This window comes from Odontesthes bonariensis, chromosome 15, assembly GCF_027942865.1.
Source record: "Odontesthes bonariensis isolate fOdoBon6 chromosome 15, fOdoBon6.hap1, whole genome shotgun sequence".
Lineage (NCBI taxonomy): Eukaryota > Metazoa > Chordata > Actinopteri > Atheriniformes > Atherinopsidae > Odontesthes > Odontesthes bonariensis.
The window spans coordinates 13,614,171-13,632,606 of NC_134520.1; the positions used below are offsets into that span (position 1 = coordinate 13,614,171).

The window sequence follows — 18,436 nt, forward strand, 5'->3', positions numbered from 1 at the left end:
GAATCATCATTTTGTGGGGATGTTTTTCCTTGGCAGGGGCTGGAAAACTGGTCAGAATTAAAGGATGGAAGGCGCTAAATACAGGGAAATTGAGGAAAAATGTTTTTCTGCCATAGACTGGGGATTGGCAGAGGCTCACCAATTGGCAGGACCCTAAACATTCTGCAGCATTTAATGGGTTTAAATGGCCTAATTAAAGCCAAATCCTCACTCCAACAAAGAATCTGGGAAGTAGGGGCGTGAATAGTTGTGCACGCTAGTTTTAAAAATGTGTTGCTTCACAGGAAACATTAGCATCTTGTGTAGTCACCTATTTCCTGATGATTGTAAGGTAACAAAACAGAAACAAAATGAAGCGGGGGGTGAATACTTTTGGAAGCTACTGTGCATTCATATCTCTGGAAACAAGCGAAAATTTGAGAAGATACCAGTGATGTGGAGTGTTTGTAAACAGACAGGAAAATAAAAAGGACTAAACAAAAGCAGCTGCACATGGCCAGATGCAGGAAAAACAAAACAAACAAAAAAAAGCAAGGTTACAGTGCAAAAAAATTTGTCGACCACCTTTATTTACCGACAGAGGTCTAATAGCAGGGCTGGAATTCACACATTTGTACAGCACTTCAGTTGTTCCACACAATGGACAACGGTATTTCTTTCAGAGCAATTATGCAGTGGTGCCACTGTGGAAGCTACAGAGCAAGTCAACAGTGGAGGATAATATCGGCACAGAACAGACTGCTGTAACAAACTGAAGCCGGGCTGAGTTTACACCTGCAGAAGGATGCTCGAGTGGAGTGTGTAAACAGTCGGACAGGGTCAGAGCTTCCAGAGGTCTCCAGCCACATCTCAGCTGTGTAAAAACACATCCTCTCCTTATCACGCTGAAGTAAAAAGAAAGGCAGTAACTGACTTGCACATGGCTAATGACTTTAGATGAAATGGGCTAAGAGGAAGAAACATTGGATGAATATCACCCCAAATATGAGAAAATCAGAACACATGAAAACTTCCTTTCAGCTTCTAATCAATCCATTTGACAAATATCTCAGGATTAGGTTTCAGAGTTAACATCAGTGTGTTCATCCAAAAATGATCAAGTGTTGCTCTTTTAAAACATTTCAATACAAAATAACCTTAAATTCAGATTTATGTGCCATTTCATCTATGCATTCAAATGTAGGCAGCGTGTCTTGATCAAAGATCAGTGTCTTATTTGCACCATGTGAAATACAGTCTCTGAACGAATTTATGAAAATAGTTCGGATTTACAGGCTGAAGATCATACAAGAATAGACCTCCTGTATAAAATATAAAATAACCCAGTGCGAAATAAAAAGAAAAGAAAAAACAAAAACAACTCCTTAAATCTCAATGAGTGAAGCTGGAACTTCATCTGAAATACCTGGTGTGGCCGAGCTCGCACGCTTGGGTCGAAGCTCCAAGGTGCCCGTTTCAAAGCGAGCGAGCAGAAGCACAACACCACGCTAAAAGATACTCTTATGCTTACATTTCAAAATGCATATTTTCAAGCAGCAATTACAAAACTTTTTTAATGGACAATGCATAACCTCTGAAAAAAATACTGTATGAAAACATCCCTGCTACTTTGTTTCCAAATACAAAACCTCTACCAATAAGTTGCTCCGAAGTAGCAAGAAGTCCTTTTCTTTTTTTTGTATTTTTTTTTGTAAATTTTTTTCCCCCGTCATGTTTTGTTTTTATTGGGTAAAACTCAGTCCTCACATTGAGTGCCAGTTATGACAGTCTTCTCCATCATTTCACTTTGCTGAAGGATCCAGGAACATGCAAGCCTCGTAGTGGAGGTGCTTAGGAGGCTCCTGTAGGCCTGAGGGCAACCAGGGCTTAAGCCAGGGCTGGGAAGGCCTCTGGGTCGTCCACATTTGGCACAGACGCAGATGACTGTAAGGAAAAGTGAACCAGAGGTAGTTATTAGGGAGGTATACTTATAATTCCTAACAGGTGATACAAAATTAAAACAAGACGGACACCCCCCCCCCCAAAAAAAAACCTCAGCCTGGTTTCAAACTACATACCCTATCAGTCCTTGCTCCACGGGTCGGCCTAGGTGCTTCACCTCGGCCACGACCTCCGCGGCCGCCACGAGGTCCACCGCGTCCACGGCCTGGACGGCCCAAGTCTCCAAAGTTTATCTCCAGCTGGGACGTGATGTCATTAGCTGGCTTCCGGAAGTGATGCTCATCGTCTACCTGAATAGCAAAAACGAAGGGTTTTAGTCCAATTGTGGCCTTCAGCGTTTGTAAGCTTTACTTCTTATAATATGGATGATTTGGACTAGAATATTATACACTGGGTGTAATGTTAGAATTTTACCTTGGGTTCTTCAACCTCGGGATCAATCACATCATCTTTCTTATCCTGTATTGGAGTAGCCTACATAAGAAGACAAAATTAAATGGTGTTTCGAACAACAAAAGCCAAAAGTATTTCTGCAGTTTAGCAGCCAGCTGCTGGTGCACGGACACTGACTGGCAAGATCAAAGAATAAAGTGGCACGCTCAGCCTTCTCATCTGTATTGAAGCTTATTTGGTTTTATTGGTCAACATAATGCCAACAATCAGCTCTTGATTGAAGCAGAGTTGCTGCTGCTGTTATGTTTTCATGATCAAGAACCTGTTCTGACTGAGATGGGCGTGACATGGCTATCAGTAAACTGAACTCAATTTTTTTCCTGTAAAGTATGGCAGAAGTCTTGACTTACTTCTGCCTTGGACTTGTGCAGCACAAATCCTTTGTTCCAATCAGCCCCCTCGTTGGCTTTGCGAATGTTGAATTCGACCTTGGCCCGTTCCTTGTCCTGCATGGCCTTCCACTCATCCAGAGTCATCTCCTTGGGCCCTTCCTCCTTCACTTCCTCAGCCTCATTCTCCCTTCAACACACCACCCAAGATGAACATCAGCAGCATCAACAGCACCGTCTTTCAATCCAATTACTGTTTGACATAAACATGGGCTCACTGTGCATGTGTTACTGGTCTTTAAATGCTTTGGATTTGTTTGGGCAACATTTGCATACCAAGTTAAACAATGTTATCACAGTGAGAGAAAGTTTTAGATAAAACAACAACTTACTTGTTCTCAGAGTCAGCAGGTGGATGCTCCTCTCCCTCAGGGTTTTCCTCGGTGACGTTAGATTGGTCAAGCTCACTGTGATGAAGAAAAAATAAATAAATAAAAATCATTGCCAATTTCCTGTAAAACCACTTTTAATCCTTGCATCCAGAATCAGCGATTCGACTTCTTTTAATACCCATACTTTGCCACAATTGTAAACTAGGAGAAAAATATGCACATTTTCAGGAATTTTGTATCTGTAAATACTCACTTAAGTTCATCCTTGACGGTGCCCCAGTTGTGAGACCCACTTCCACCTCGTTTCTCCTCACCTTTCAGACTACTGAAACAACATTTGCTTTAGCCGTGATCATGACACATGAACTGCATTAAAACACACTCCAAAGTCTTGACAAGGCCTGGTGAAAAAAATCCCCCACCCCCATCGTGCGAAGAAAGAAAATAGCACTTACGATTTGTCACTGCCACTGTGTCGGTCAAATTCACGTTTTCCTCGGGAATCGAAGCCATCGCTGCGACCCATGCCGCGCCCTCTGCCTCCACGGCCACCCCTGGCACCACCACGCCCCCTCATTGACCGATCATAAACGGGCCTGTGGAGATAGCCAACCAAATAACCATTAAGATATAAATCTTACCCCCCCAACATGGTTAAGATGATTTGCAAAGGAGTACATATTGTTTTACAGTAGCCTATATTAAAAAGTTTTTAAACCAGTAATGAGATTTTTTTGGACCACTTGAGGGCAGCAGCAACAAACTAAAAACATATTTATGCATATTATTCTGACCTAAAAACTGAACTTTATTCAGCTTATTTTACATTGCAGTTATCTCCGAGTAACAGGAGGAGAACCACCCAAGTTCAATATTCAATCTATTCTACCTCTGGCTTTGCTCTACCCCACCCTGAGAAAAAAAACCTCTCCATTAGTTTTTTAAAACCTTCACCAGGTTGACCAGTTAGTGGCTAATCATGTCTACTGTTTGATGACAAGTTATACTGCATCAAATGGATCTGAGACACCAAAACCAAAAATGTACTTTAATAAAACAAAGACGAATTTTGATGTCCCATCCCATAACGAAAATACTTACAACCTCATGGGGGGGGGGGTTGAAAAAAAAAAAAAGAAAGCCCTGCAAGATGTGCAATAGAGGTGGATCCATTCTCAAACTCTCCCTCATGGTCGCTGTTAAGTTAAAATGTCTTAATGGAAATTAAACTCACTTCTCCACTGAGAATTCACCCCCCTCAGGCTTCTCTCCAGCTTCACCAGCAGGCCTTTCGAAGCGGCGAGGTGGCCGCCTGTCCACAGGTCGTCTGTCTGCAGGGGGACGGCCTTCTCCCTGACCACCCTGAGGTCTTGAGCCTTCGCCCTCAGGCTTTCGGCCCATTCTCCTCATACCGGCACCTAGGATTGACCACAACAGGAGAATTAGACTACCACCATCACTTGTGGATCTGGACGCACTGCTGAGTCATGGAAAAGGGAAACAAAGATGATTGTTCTGTTGAAGTGGAGCAAGTAATTCTAATTAATATGAAAAGACAGAAGCTGCCAGTCAGGAGTCAGGAGTTTTCAGTATACTTAATCATTCCATAAGGAGAGATTATGTGGAATTGTATTATTTTCAATAAGTCAACCACAAATAAAAAATTTACTTTTACTCCACATGGATCTGTTAAATTAGGATTACCACCAAGCCCCTGCTTCACCCTCCTTGGCATATGGCTAAATGCCACTAGCCAAGTGTGACACAACAAGTCCCCCACCCATTGACTAAATCACCAGATACCAAAATAGATCTCCTACACTATACAGCAGCAGCTGGTTGTACCAGTCCAAGCACCTGTCTCATCTTTTCTCCAGGAAACAGATAGGAGCCCACTTAATAGTGTGACATGATGAGAACTAAAAAAACTGCTTCTGACCAGATACCCATGCTAGCCAACTACTGACGCCGGAAGCATACATTAATTTCGGAAATTTGCGTTCATGCAACAAAAGTGTACCATTTTGGAGAACGTTTTGAGGACCACGTGCTTTAAATTTAAATTAGCATTGACGGAATCATACTTTAGGTGAGTAAACACTCCAAGGCCCGTCGATTGCGTGCAATCTGTATTGTGCGCCAAGTGGAGGCTGTGCCGTCATACGCCCCACACTACAGCCACGAGGTTGATCACCATGAGCGGTGCTGCGACTTGTGTCTGAAGGCAAATCCACCAATTAGATATTGATCGGCTAAGTTCGCACGTGTAGACACTCATTCAAATCTACTTTAAGTCGTCTTACTTTAACCATATTATAGTCATTAGTATCCGTTTTCATTTAGTTCGTATGTCTTATCTTAACGCATAGTAATTATTAGTAATAATTTCCACACGAATGTGAGAGAAGATAGCAACAAGTGATCTCTCTTTAAAGTCGCACGAGGACGCAGGCTAACATTTCTACTGGTACATGAAAGCGACGTCCTCCAGCTAGCCAACTAGCTTTGAGACACTCCTGCTCGAACAGGCCCATCAAGGGTGCACGACAAAACAAATGATCCCTAGTCTATCCCTGCATCGCATAAATCTCACAAGCCCTATTTCGATTTACATCTATACGAACGTAATTGCAAATATTATCTCAAAGCGACACAAAAAGAGGCACGCGGACCTCATGTCACGGGGCTTAGAATCGTTGCTAGCCGTTGAACAAGCAACTTAGCCTATTTGCTAACATTTTCAGTTGCTTTTTGACAACATAAAATTTAAGATGTTGAAATAATTTACCATCTTTCTTGAGCGGAACAGGTGCCTGGGTTTCCTCCTTCTTATCAGACAGGGGGGTCTTTCTGTCTTTTTGGGACTCTTTTTTCGCCTGCTTTGCAGCCTGGGCTGCAGTCTTGGCGGCACCAGGGGCAGCTGGCTCCTTCTTCTTCTTAACTTCGGCCTGCTTCAGCAGCTCAAATGGATCCGACTCATCGTCAAATAACTGGTCGAACCGATTGGTTATGGCACAGCCAAAACCTTCTTGCATTTGTCCGGGCATGATGGCGCCCCTTCAGCAGGATTTTCCTCCGATTCTACGAGGCTTGTTGCGAACACTTCGCTAGGTGAAGCCACAAGATGGCTGGGAAAGGACCTTCTTCTCTTCCGGCGCGAGTCACATCCGGGACCTCGGAAGTTTGCGCGGGTGGGGCTTGTAGTTTCTTATGGTAGAGTGTGGCCATGCTATTCATTGCTGAATATGTGAAGGAAAACCACAACTACCCATAATGCCAGAGTATCTGACAATGCTGGCCAATGTAAAGCAAAGCATGGTTACCCTCGTTTGCACTTTTTGGTCTTGTTTAGACTTGTAGAAAAAGGCGCTTCACTTGTCAAACCTTCAATCTCAATAGTTGATACTCTTTTTACACAAAAGAAAGCCCCGACATCCCGCAAATCTTATTTTAAACTGCTGTTATATGTTTGCAGTAGGCTACCAAAAAAAACAAAAACGGGTATCTCTGACAAGAGAGCTTGTGTAGTTGATTTAACAAAAAGGCTAAAGAAAGGACAATTAAACAAATTCTTATATTATCTTTTAAAACATTCAGCAAAAGCATGCCTACATTGACGTTAAAACAGGGTCAAAATAAGTATTAGCACCACACTAAGCATCAAGTCATATTTAAACTCAACTGCAAAAGTGAACTAACTGGCCTTCATTTCACGCTATTATTGCTATTATGCAAGTGTGGGCTATAAAGCTCTTGAAGGTGATTAAACGTAACCTATATCGGTGCACAACAGTGAGATTGGGTGAGAATAGAATGTAATGGGAATCTGAAAGATCAGTAATTTGACTGAATATCCTGAGGTCATGTGGTTCTTTCATCCCCATGTCACTGTTAATGTGTTTTAGTGATTGTGCATATCTCCAAATGTGGATTTTGTTTGGTGTGGACCCCCCTTTTGGTATCCTCCTCTCTTCATACCTCGCATCAGCCTCTTGGCTATTTGTCATCTGTTTTGCATTATGTCCCAGGAGAATAAGTTGAAAGTACAAGAAAAATGTTTGCGCAGAGGAATCACGGAGCTTGAAAATCAGCTGCAAGTCAACAAAAAAATGTTCTTTTGCCAAACAAAGTTGTTCATGATGATAAAGGACATTGACAATGTATTTCTAAGTTTAAAAGAATAATAGTGCTTGATGACTGAAACCAAATGTTGGAGCTTGTTTCTGGGAAGATTTCAGTAAACCCATATACTGAGTATTTTTAAATTTCTGTTTAACCAGGGAAATTAAACTCTTTGATATACTTCATATATTTTTATAAGGACCAGTCAAGAAAGACAATAGTAAACATATAATCAACACACAATACAACACAAGAATATACATAATTTATATTGTGAAGATGAATAGTGAACAAAATTAATCCATGCAATGAAACAAATGCTACAAATGTTTTGACTTTGTAACATGCTGCCACTAACAAAACAATAAGCAAATGTCTACAGAAAAGCCTGGAGAACCTATGAGATTACAAGACAGTCTGGCTAGCAGAAAATAAAGAAATGAGGGGTGGAGTGAGAATTTTGCACACTACTGTGAGCCCATGACTCAGAACTTGGAACACACATTGGATAGATATGTAACAATCTTTGAATTATACTCTTTATGAAAAGATGTGCTCATTCACAAAAAAATCTAAAAGATTAAATGGAACCTTGAACACAAAAAACAATACAACTATTCTAACACTTTACATCTTCTCGTAATAACCTTTTTTTTCGTGTCGGTGACACTGATTATATCTACTGGATATGATCGGTTTTGAAAGCAATCATTTCTTTACTGTTAGGCACTCTCGAGTGTTAATGAACGGTGCAGCAGGGTACTGGTCCTTCCCCCAGGATGATGCCACTTGGACTGGCCGTCCCCCTTGAAGGCTCTCTTTGGCGAATGATCATACGCACCCAAAAATGACGTCTCCGGTCACCAAAGCAATGATCGAGTCCTATGCGCTCATGGCTATGGTCATGGGCACGTTTTTTGTCTATTTCTGCGGGATGGTGTGGGTTTTTTGTAACCCAAAATTGAACAGCGTGGAAGAGGAGTGCGGGACTGGGAAACGAACGATGGAACCCGGTGACCAGTGCTGGCTGCGCACCCCAAGCCCTCCACAGCGAGATTTCAGAATTGCCTGTGCGCATTTGCCGACACCGCCGTACACCCGAGAGGTGCACACTCAGACCACTTATGTGAACTTTTACCATGAGACCGACAGTTTGTTGTCTGCCTGCACTCCGTTTTATCGTGAGGATCGTGGGATTAATATTTAGATTGGAGGAAGTTCTTTTTGGACCGCAACTGAGGACAGTGGTGCAGTGGATGTTCACATATATGCAAAATTGTATTGTTATCCTTGATATTATAATGTGCAAAGTGAGTGAACTGGGACTAAGCAGATCAGTCATTGCTCATTTTTATTGTAAACTCTTCCCCAAAGTAGCACAACATACATAACTGTGGTGACTCTGCTATAATAAGATTTAGATATAGACTGATGGTAACATGTCTAACCTGCTGTAAATTCAGACATGCACTTTGCAGTGTGAGGCAGATGAGTGATATTTTTGGGAGTTTTAACAGACCGACCATTTGTACCTCCCAGGTGACTTGCAAGTGTGGAATGCGCTATATTTTGCACCATATGCATCATAATTCGGGTCCTGCAGGTCCGCTATGAGCATGTTGGACTTCATTTCTCCCTCAGTTTGCTTCTCACATCACTTTCTAGTTGCAATAATTTCTCATACAACAACTCGGAGGTTTCCAAATCAATATCCATCTGCAAATGGGAACAGAAAACACACAACTCAATGCATAAACTGCTTCACAGACTATTCAAATTTGAATTTTTATGGATATTTGACCTGCCGCACCTTCTGTTGTTTTGTGTAGTTGATTCCAAGTCCTGATGTTAAGCTGTGGTACTTGGCATATGGGTCCAGTGATTCAGGCTTTTGCCTGAATAGCCAAAACTGACAAGATGAACAGAATTCAGTGTATCACTTTGGACTGAACTATGTATGGAAATTAGAACTTTTGTTTTTACCTACCAGCGCTTCAGCTCCGTTTTGAGGTGTCAGTGTGAAAGTGTTTGTGAAAATTCTTATCTGTCAACATGAAAGAGAAATATATGTAGATAAAGCCACAGCAAATCTTTTTTCCTCTCATCATACAACACAGAGTTGAACTCACTAGCCAAAAGACAGGCATGAGCAGTGTCCAGAAGAAGGCTGGGAAGGAGGGCAGGATGCCATACGTCAGACTTGTCATCACAAAACCAGGACAAATGACCGATGAGTACAAACCCTAAAATAGAACGCACAGAATGATCCTTTTAAGTGACTCTCTAGTGTGAGTCCCACAAAGCACATAAAGTGCAAAAAAGTCGACCTGTTTGTTGTAGTGCGTGTTGAGAGCCAGGCTGAGCAGGTCGGAGGCATATTTGGAAGAGCTGTAAGGCTGAGTTCCTTTCTGATGCTGTATGTCTTCCAGATTAAAGGCTGAGCGATGGGCGTTACTTGAAGAGGTCCAAACCAGCTGCGATGTCCTGCCTGCATAGCACAGGACCGGTTCCAGCTCCCTAACCTGGGCCATAACACATGAGATATCCACATCATTAGAACATATATAGTTTGCATTGAAACAGGCCAACAGCTCATCTCAGTTAAAAAAAAGGTATCTCGATTTCAGATTGTTGACTTTGATTGTTCACTTCTTTCATGCATGAATGCACATCAACACTCAAGGGCAACATAGATTTTAAACATGTAGCAACAATGTAATGTCATTGCATAGCAGGAAATATGGATTCATGATTCTTCAATGTCTAAAGAGGTACCGTACAAAGTTTAGTTTCTGATGGCAACTTAATACTTCTATAAGTTCACCTGCAAATGTAGACTAAGCAGAATAAAACCTGCAGTGACCTTATGGCTGATACAGCATGCTGTTAATTTTTAATGAACACAGTTGCTACGTGACGGACAGATCTGGTATCGCCCATACTTTTTCCATCAAGGATAAATATCTGACAATAATAGCTGCAGAACACTGGAGGCTTTTATTGCTTATTTGACACATGGAGTGGATCGGACCAACTTGCCAGCTGATTGAGAAGTCAAAGCACCAGTGACTCACAAGAAGGAAGTGACCAAAGAGGTTGGTGGCAAAAACTTCCTGCAGGCCATCAGTGGTGACACCGTCCTTCTGCGTGAGAATCCCCTCTCCGGTGGCAAACATAGTGATGACTTTGCTGCAATGAGGGCATTACAGAAATCTGAGCTCTTGTAAAGGTAGATGTTTGACATAAGTCATGCTAAAATGCATGATTTCTTATGGTGTTAAAAATTAAGTGTCATCCTAAAGGAACTTTGGGGTAAGTAGAGTGTGAAATAAGCAATTTACCTGGAGAAGAGCCCTTTGAAAAAGGCCTTTACATCAAACTGTGGGTTTGGCATGATGCCTGCGTTCAGGTAGAGGTGGTCCAGTCGGTCATACCTGCAGGTGACTTGTGTTTTAATTCTTTGGCTTTGGAACGCAAAGAGTCAGCAGCAGAACCTGGTCAGTACTGATGACTATTGAGAATGTCAGAGTTCTTCCTCCCACCTGAGTTTGACTTCCTGTGCAGCAGTGATGACGGAAGAGATGCTGCTGGTGTCCATCTGCAGCAGGTCCACCTGAGCTGTGGGGTGAGAGGTGAGGAGAGCAGAACGAGCGGTCTGAGCCCGGCCCATGTTCCTGCAGGCAAGACACAGCTGGAGACCCTCTGTGTCCTGTGAGAGGAGACGCTCGCACAGCGCCAGGCCGATGCCACTGCAGGGAAACCCTTACATTGTATTACCATTACAGTCATACCACTGAGCACATTAGCATTCAAAAGATTGACTTTGACTGATCAAATTAAATTGCACCAAAGACATATTTGCCAGGGGTTTCTCTGTGCAGATATTTAAAAAATATCAAATAAACAAAGGCCAAAGAAAAAAATGTTAATCAAGAGCTGTAGATTTTGAAGATTTAAGGGGATGTAATCTATTTCTTATTTCTGTATGTATTTTTCTAATCATTTAATGATTGTATTTCTGTATCTGGTGTATCCCTGTTCTGCTGCAATAACATAATTTGCCACAACTGAGGGACAAATAAAGGACATTCAAGATGCCAAACATAAGGTTTGTATTCATGACAAGAAACATATTTGTTACCTATTTGCTCCTGTGATCAGAACCACCTTTTTCATCTTGTTGAAGCTCAAAATGGCAACACAGAAGACACTGCTATAACTGCTACACGGATAGAGCAACAGATCGTCTTTCTGGTACAGGGAGATGTTTCAACCTGTGTGGAGTCATATTATGGCCCCGCCCCAAAGTTTTGATTGGATACTGCAGCAGCATTCCAGCCAATAAAATCATGATATCAGTCAGCTCAGTGTAAAGGCCGCCCACACAGATATACCATCAAATATTCACTTCTAATGAATAAGACAAGAGCTCTGAAAGGGATAAAATTCCCTGTTTGGATTTTATTTGTGTTTTGTCTATCAAAGTTTAACTTTTGTTTACAGCATATATGAAAATTCTCACTGAAAGACAATCAGTTGAGTGCAAAGATCTAATAAAAGTTAACAAACTAGGACTTTGACAGGGTGCTTTACATTTGCATCATGAATGGATGTTTTCAGAAGACAATCACCACATGCCTCATAAATGAGCATTTGAACAAAATATGTTCAATGTAAAAAATACATTGAACATATTTTGAGCTACATATTTTTGATACTCTTGAGCTGATAAGAATGTCTTGCACAAAAAAGTTTAAAATATCCTGTATTAGGGTAGCCATAACTGTCTTTGATTTATGAAAATCAGCACTGAAAATAGAAAGTACAGACATAAGCCAGAAGGAAAAGGAAGTGAATCTAAGTAGCAAGAATACAGAATGCATCAAATAAATGAAAAATGAATAAAAGACAGGTCTAAATGAGTGCTGATAACTAAAACTTGAGGATGAGTTATAAGCCGGGTTTTATGTTTTCTATACGATCTGCCATGTACGTATTTACATCAGTTATACTTATTCCATCATTTCAAATAAACACATCATTTAATGTATAACTTTCATCTTCATTCAGGACTTTAACGAAAAGGTATCAACATCCACAACACGCTCACCAACATCATTCCAATGACACTGACTGTAAACACATACCGTTGATCCAACACAGCACAAGACCAAAACACAGTCTTGTTCCTGATTAGCATCCTGGAAAATCTGCCTAATTACAGAAAGAGCATGCTGCTGATCCCAGTTTGTGATTAACATCACCATTTGCAGGTGGGAAAAGAAAAAAAAAAATCCAAAATGTCATCAGGGTGGATTATTGCTGTAAATCAACTATAAAACTCCAGTTAAAGGGCATATCATAACACAAATATATCAACAATTCATAAACAGACACATATGGACATATAAATATTAATACAAAAAATGATATTTGAGATTTAAACTTATCTATTGAAAATACACAGTCATATACACTTCATGTTGAAATTCCTGTGGGAATAACGGCAGAAGTTCGATATTTATCTGTTATTATTCTTTCTCTAAATGTGTGGAATGTTTTCTAAAAATGAGATGAAACACTTGAAATATGTTGAAATCCAACAGTAACTAATGGTTTGCTGCACTTTTCCCCTCTACATTCAAGCAGTCTTCCAAAAGAAAACACAGGAAAGTTCTTCAACAATGAATCTGATATCAGTAATTCAAACACTGTAACATGGGAAATTTAAACTACTAATAACAAATGGAATTTGCATATCGATACAAAAGTGCCAAATGTCACTTGCTACATTTAAATTTTGGTCTCCTCAGCACACATCGCATCCACAGTTCATGTCTTTAAACATGCTTTTGTTTGTATTTGAAAGATGGTAGAGTAGTTATTTCGAAAACAGTATCTCTTTGTCTATATCTTTGTGCTAATTAGTGTCACTCTGAAACACACCAAATGTCTTTGGTAGTCCACCTTTGTAGTGTGTTAAGTTCATTTTCCCAGATTGTAGTTTGGAGCCCACAGGTGCCCCCCACCCTGCATCTCTGCTGAAACAAGATAGCTTAAACCTGGATCGTTTCTGCTACTCTCATCACGCACCACTTCTTTCAGAGATGAGCAGACTGGGAATAACTGTCTTAAACTCTGCTCTGGTTCAGGGCTGTAAATCCAGTAGGGCTTTGTGTATTTCCTGGAAGGAGGGCCGCTCCTTTGTGTTCCTTTTCCAGCAGCTGAGCATTATCTTGTAGAGCGAGTCCGGACACAACACAGGTTGGGGCAGGTAGATCTGCAAGACAAGGAGCAGGAAGTTAAGTGTGGGATTCCACGATGCTTTTTGGTGCAGTAGATGCTCGTTTTCACGCTCACCTGTCGTTTCTGGTCCCTGAAAAACTCCCCTGTGTTTTCTATCACCTGCTCATCTGTGAGCTGAGAGTAGGGTTGCTCCTTGCAGAAGTTTAGTATCTCCCACAGGGTCACTCCAAAGGCCCACACATCACTCGCAGTGGTGAACTTACCCTACACAAGAAAAGACGGTGATTATGTTTTCGTGCACTAGCTGGAAATATGTTACAGGAAATGCAAACATCAAGGCAAAATGACACGCTATCCTCACCAGCAGGATGCTCTCCCATGACATCCAGCGTATGGGCAGCACTGCTCTGCCCTGGATGCGGTAGTAGTCACCACTGTACAAGTTCCTGCTCATGCCAAAGTCAGCTATCTTTATTGTGTAGTTTTTGCCAACCAAACAATTCCGCGTGGCCAAGTCCCGGTGGACGAAGTTCAGAGAGGAGAGGTACTTCATCCCCGAGGCAATCTGAGTGGCCATGTAGCACAGGTTATTGAAGCTGGAGAGGAAATTGGAGAGATATATTACAAATGGCTTGAAAGGAAAAAAAATATGCATTCAAAAACTTGAGTCACGTACTTACCTGACAGTAGGTGCATTGCTGAGCAGAGCGAGCTGTCCCTCAGGTTCGTGGCGGGACAGAAACTGGTTGAGATCGCCATTCTCCATGTACTCTGTGATCATACAGAGAGGGTCGCTGTAGATGCACACAGCTAGGAGGCGAATGATGTTGGGGTCCTTTAAACGTGACATGATCTTTATCTCTTTAAGGAAGTCATTCCTACAAACACAAAGCAATTTGTACAAGTTTACAACGATGTAAGTCAAAATGTACAGCCTATTATTAAGATTTTTACTCCATGTATTTTCAGCTCCAGTCACAGAAGCACTGCACCTTGCGTTCTTGTTGGCATCCGAACGGAGCATCTTCACAGCCACTAAGACCGCCTGGTCCTCGGGGATGTCGAACAAATACTCTTCATTCATGAACTCTTGCATTCCCTCTGCTTCACACAGATGGACCTAAAGCAGAGAGGAGGAGAAAGGAAAGTCTTCATTGAGTCTTCATTGCATTGCTTTTATTTTCTCCAAATCTGTAACTGCAGTAAGGCAGTAAGGAACACACCTCTCCGAACTGACCCTCGCCCAGCTTCTCTTTAAATGTGAGCAGTTTTCGTGGAAACTCCTCCACAGCAACATCCTTCCCTGACAACAAGTCCATGGTTAATGCAGGGATGGCGTATGTGTTGCTTCCCGTCACGCCTTGCAAGTTGACAATGTCTGCTTCCGCGTAGTGAGGGACGCCATCTTGGCCCACAGTTGTAGTGTTGGATTTAGAGGTTGCTGTGCTGGTTGAAGCTGTAACATAACATGAGATGCATAAAAAAAATCACAATGAGATGAGCACATTTTTTCCTTGAATATCATTCTAAATAGATCTGTGTAAGCAGATGTGTGTGTCAGCTTACCTGGCTCTTCTGAGCTCTGTGCAAACTCTGGCAGCTTGCATATGAGACTTGATGGTTCCTGGTAGTCTGGACCAAGGGGGAAGATGCGCTCATAAGTGGAATTAGACTCCTGTTCGCTCATTGTACTCAACTGGTTGTGGTTGTAGCCGAATGTCTCACTCTGTATTGACAAACTAGCAGTTAGTTCATCATCCAGCATCCGACGAGAGGCCTAGAATAAAGGAGTTGGGGGCGGGGTGAAGGAACAGATCTGACCAACTCCCATAGGAAAACTTCAATTGAAATGCACAAAAGGATCTACAAACTGGTCTACAACTTGTTTGAGATATTCTATCGTACGAAAAAGATGGTGTAGGCTCACCTTCTCTAACATCTTCTGCCACACCTGCCTCCACAAGATAATCACAATGATGGCCACAAGGATGAAGATGATGGCCACCAAACAGCCAATCAGAATCCGGGTGTTGCTGTCATCTACTTTATGGGTTGGGTCATCTTCTGAGGAGAGACAATGAGAGACACTCTTTGCATGTACTGTGCTGTAGCCATACTTTGCGATAAAATCAGAATTTTCAATTAGTGAGAACAGCTAAACCTTTTGTGAAATGTGTAAAGGTGGAACAGATAGTTTTCGTGTCAGTCATTTTCACCAATTTAGCTTATCCTTGATGAATCATAGCTGCATTACATTTTGGTGTGGCCGCATGAGTCCTGCTACTGCTCATTTTGGCTCAACGACAAAACTTATATATCTGTTGTGGGAACATTCGACAGACTTTTTGACATGACAGCCTTGATTTAACTGGAAACAATACAGTTACAACATTTATCAAAGGTTGAAAGTGAGAAACGTTATTGTTGTCATGAAAAAAATACGTAAATTTGAAGTCTGCAGCATGTCATGCAGAAAGCGTCTGGTGTAAAAGTGATTGACTAAGAGTATTATTTGTTTCAGAACAAAAAATAGTCATCTAATTCTCTTTCTCTTCTGTTGATTTGAATGTTTGTGCACTGATTATTGTTATTAAATGCTCAAATAAAAGTGGTGGATGTGACCAAAACTGGTTGACTGCCATGTATGTCTTGAGCTTTTACTTTACCTGTCGACTCTTAGTAGAATACAGTCAAAGAGTGGCTGTGTGTGAGTTCTGCAGTCACTTACCTGGTTGTAGGTTTGGGGGAAGTCTTGTCAGGGGTGGAGCCACTGTTGTGTTGTACATGTCTGTATCTGAAGTAGCACAAGACGAGAACTGATTTCATTAAACCCAAGAAGAAAGTGAGTTTTCATCAAAGCTTTTCAAATAATTAGCTAATATTAAAAAGCTTCAGACAATTATCTTACTTAAGTTACATATTATCCACATAGCTCTTCAGTGTTTACCTGACTGGAAAGTGATTTCACTGAACATCATCCAGGCATCAGCAAAATAGAACTGGCACTTGATGGCACTCGCCATGTGATTAGCCAGGTAAACAGTGACTAAACGGGCACTTGGATTCTTCTCATCCACCACTGGGCTAAAGGAAACTGGCGTGGCCTCCCAGTCTGAATCAGAGCGGAAGTAACAAACCACTTGCCGGAACGTCTTGACATGCCTGGAAAACATGTTGTTGCAGTGGACCTGGGCACACAGAGACATTTTCAGAACTAATGGGGGACAGCACTAAGCACCAGCTGTGATTATTGTCTTTTGTCATCAAGGATCTCACCTTCATGGTGGTGAAGTTTCGTACACGATCAAACTCAAACATGATTTCAACAAAACCACTGGGGAAGCTCTCATTATTCCAGCCCACGTAGTCATACCCAGGCCACACATTGTAGATGTGACTTAGTGTGAAATCGTCCAGCCCACACTGTCCATCAGTCAGCTGGCCCAAGCCCTCTGTCATACTGAGACAAAAGCAGAGTGTTAGCAGAGTGTCAAAAGGCTCGTTTGATTTGTGTCAATACATAGACAGCAAAGTTGGATTGTATTATTTGCAGTGCTCTGAAATGTCTTGTTTGTATTCTTTGGCAATATTGACTGACACAGAGACCATTCCTTCATCTTAAATCTACTTATAATGTATAGCAATTTTTTTAATCTATAAATTTAAGTACAGTGAAAGAAAGAAAGATAAAAAGTCATTTTATTGTTTATATTAGATCTCATATTTTACGCCTCGTATTTAATTGGCTCCAACAACCCGATAGCTCTGAAAACTGTTCAAATTCTGCAACAATTTGGGCTTTTTATGTGGTTTTTTTAAAATACGTTGAGTTATTGTTCGTGCTGCTTATGACACCATGGCTCATATTGTAGATAGTTATTTACTTGTTTATATTTTTTTCTACTACATTGTTATTTGGTCGTTGATTATACTGTAATGATAATCTGTCAATGAAAATCTGTGATAAAATATTTTTTAAAAACTGTTCAGCTATTCAACACAAGGTGGCACTATTACCAAACAAAACCTCTGTTCAGTTGTTGTCTGTAATATGGGCCATTTTCTTATTTTCTTTTCCTCCTGCACAGTTTCCATGACAGAGGAAAGAGGAAAGAAGTTCTGTGTCATGGAGGACATTATTCACTGTGCCATAATCCCAACGAAACTATGAAAAAGTGCCAAAATTGATTAATTCCTGTTTTAAATCTTTGTCAGAATAGTTGACTCAGTCACTGCCACGAGGTATTGCCTAACAGTAAAGCACAATGACCCTCTTGCCGCCATCTGTCTTTTTGCTTTCACCATGGTAACCAGGCAATAACATGGTGAAGAGGAAAAGCAGTGATGAGGGATGAGAGCAACAATGAGGCAGAGAGGAGAGAAAGGTGGTTAACAGGGAAAAGAGCTTGCACACCTGTGAATAACAGCTCCATCATAGACAGAGTCGTTGAGATAAACAGGGTAAACAGGCAAGTTCATCTGCTCTCCAGCTGGTGCGTTATATGAAACAAGTCCATCTGTGAAGGAAAGAATAAGAAAGAATAGTTCATTTTTCAAATCAGACTCTACTTACCCTCAAAGACTTTTTGTGGAGTTGCTATTCATGTTGGTCAAAAAACCATTGTTTAAAACCTCAAAGTTTGTTTGAAACTGTTGAATTGAAGGTCACTATAGTTACCGACTGCCAAGTTGCACGTGGGACGGGTGGAAATTTCCATTTTGTGAAATACGAAAAAAAGTATAAGTGATATTGGATTACTTTAACAAAGCACCAGAACAAGCAGACAGAGAATGTATATGCTGTGCTGAGGAACAGTATGGGGGGCAGTGGGTTTCATACAGGGGCCCTTGTGATTCCTGTTCCAGACTGACAACCTGTTTGCTGTCCACAAGGTTTGATTCGTCAAAGAATATGAAGCCAGTGCTGAGACATAAAAAAACTTAAGGAAAGTG

General features: G+C 41.3%; 3 protein-coding genes across 7 annotated transcripts in view; all 3 read right to left on the reverse strand.

Annotated features, from left to right (window-relative positions):
• Positions 1 to 551: 551 nt before the first annotated feature.
• Positions 552 to 6,274, reverse strand: serbp1a (SERPINE1 mRNA binding protein 1a). 4 transcript variants are annotated; one of them, XM_075485051.1, is made up of 9 exons: positions 5,904 to 6,274; positions 4,350 to 4,533; positions 3,571 to 3,711; positions 3,369 to 3,437; positions 3,116 to 3,190; positions 2,745 to 2,913; positions 2,356 to 2,415; positions 2,058 to 2,231; positions 552 to 1,923 (listed from the first exon to the last, which is right to left on the reverse strand). In XM_075485051.1, exons 1-9 carry the CDS (start codon positions 6,160 to 6,162, stop codon positions 1,867 to 1,869), a joined length of 1,188 nt encoding a protein of 395 aa, XP_075341166.1. In that variant the 5' UTR covers positions 6,163 to 6,274; the 3' UTR covers positions 552 to 1,866. The 4 variants fall into 4 exon arrangements, with proteins under 4 accessions (XP_075341166.1, XP_075341165.1, XP_075341164.1 ...); XM_075485050.1 differs by having other exon boundaries at positions 2,745 to 2,916; XM_075485049.1 differs by having other exon boundaries at positions 3,369 to 3,440.
• Positions 6,275 to 7,721: 1,447 nt separating this feature from the next.
• hsd17b7 (hydroxysteroid (17-beta) dehydrogenase 7) lies at positions 7,722 to 11,455 on the reverse strand. Its single transcript, XM_075485052.1, has 9 exons — positions 11,379 to 11,455; positions 10,780 to 10,986; positions 10,579 to 10,671; positions 10,312 to 10,426; positions 9,565 to 9,759; positions 9,367 to 9,480; positions 9,225 to 9,281; positions 9,048 to 9,146; positions 7,722 to 8,953 (listed from the first exon to the last, which is right to left on the reverse strand). The coding sequence occupies exons 1-9, from the start codon at positions 11,411 to 11,413 to the stop codon at positions 8,864 to 8,866; spliced, it is 1,005 nt and encodes a 334-aa protein (XP_075341167.1). The 5' UTR covers positions 11,414 to 11,455; the 3' UTR covers positions 7,722 to 8,863.
• Positions 11,456 to 11,692: 237 nt separating this feature from the next.
• Positions 11,693 to 18,436, reverse strand: part of ddr2a (discoidin domain receptor tyrosine kinase 2a) — a 29,574-nt gene continuing 22,830 nt past the window's right edge. Inside the window, exons 6-17 of one of the 2 annotated variants that reach the window (XM_075485054.1) lie at positions 17,898 to 18,000; positions 16,760 to 16,943; positions 16,431 to 16,671; positions 16,212 to 16,277; positions 15,411 to 15,547; positions 15,050 to 15,209; positions 14,707 to 14,939; positions 14,476 to 14,603; positions 14,164 to 14,361; positions 13,845 to 14,079; positions 13,598 to 13,747; positions 11,693 to 13,517 (exon numbers count right to left, since the gene is read on the reverse strand). In XM_075485054.1, coding sequence (XP_075341169.1) covers positions 13,386 to 13,517; positions 13,598 to 13,747; positions 13,845 to 14,079; positions 14,164 to 14,361; positions 14,476 to 14,603; positions 14,707 to 14,939; positions 15,050 to 15,209; positions 15,411 to 15,547; positions 16,212 to 16,277; positions 16,431 to 16,671; positions 16,760 to 16,943; positions 17,898 to 18,000 — 1,967 coding nt within the window. In that variant the 3' untranslated portion in view covers positions 11,693 to 13,385. Of the gene's footprint in view, positions 13,518 to 13,597; positions 13,748 to 13,844; positions 14,080 to 14,163; positions 14,362 to 14,475; positions 14,604 to 14,706; positions 14,940 to 15,049; positions 15,261 to 15,410; positions 15,548 to 16,211; positions 16,278 to 16,430; positions 16,672 to 16,759; positions 16,944 to 17,897; positions 18,001 to 18,436 lie in introns of both variants that reach the window. The other variant, XM_075485053.1, reaches the window with a different exon arrangement.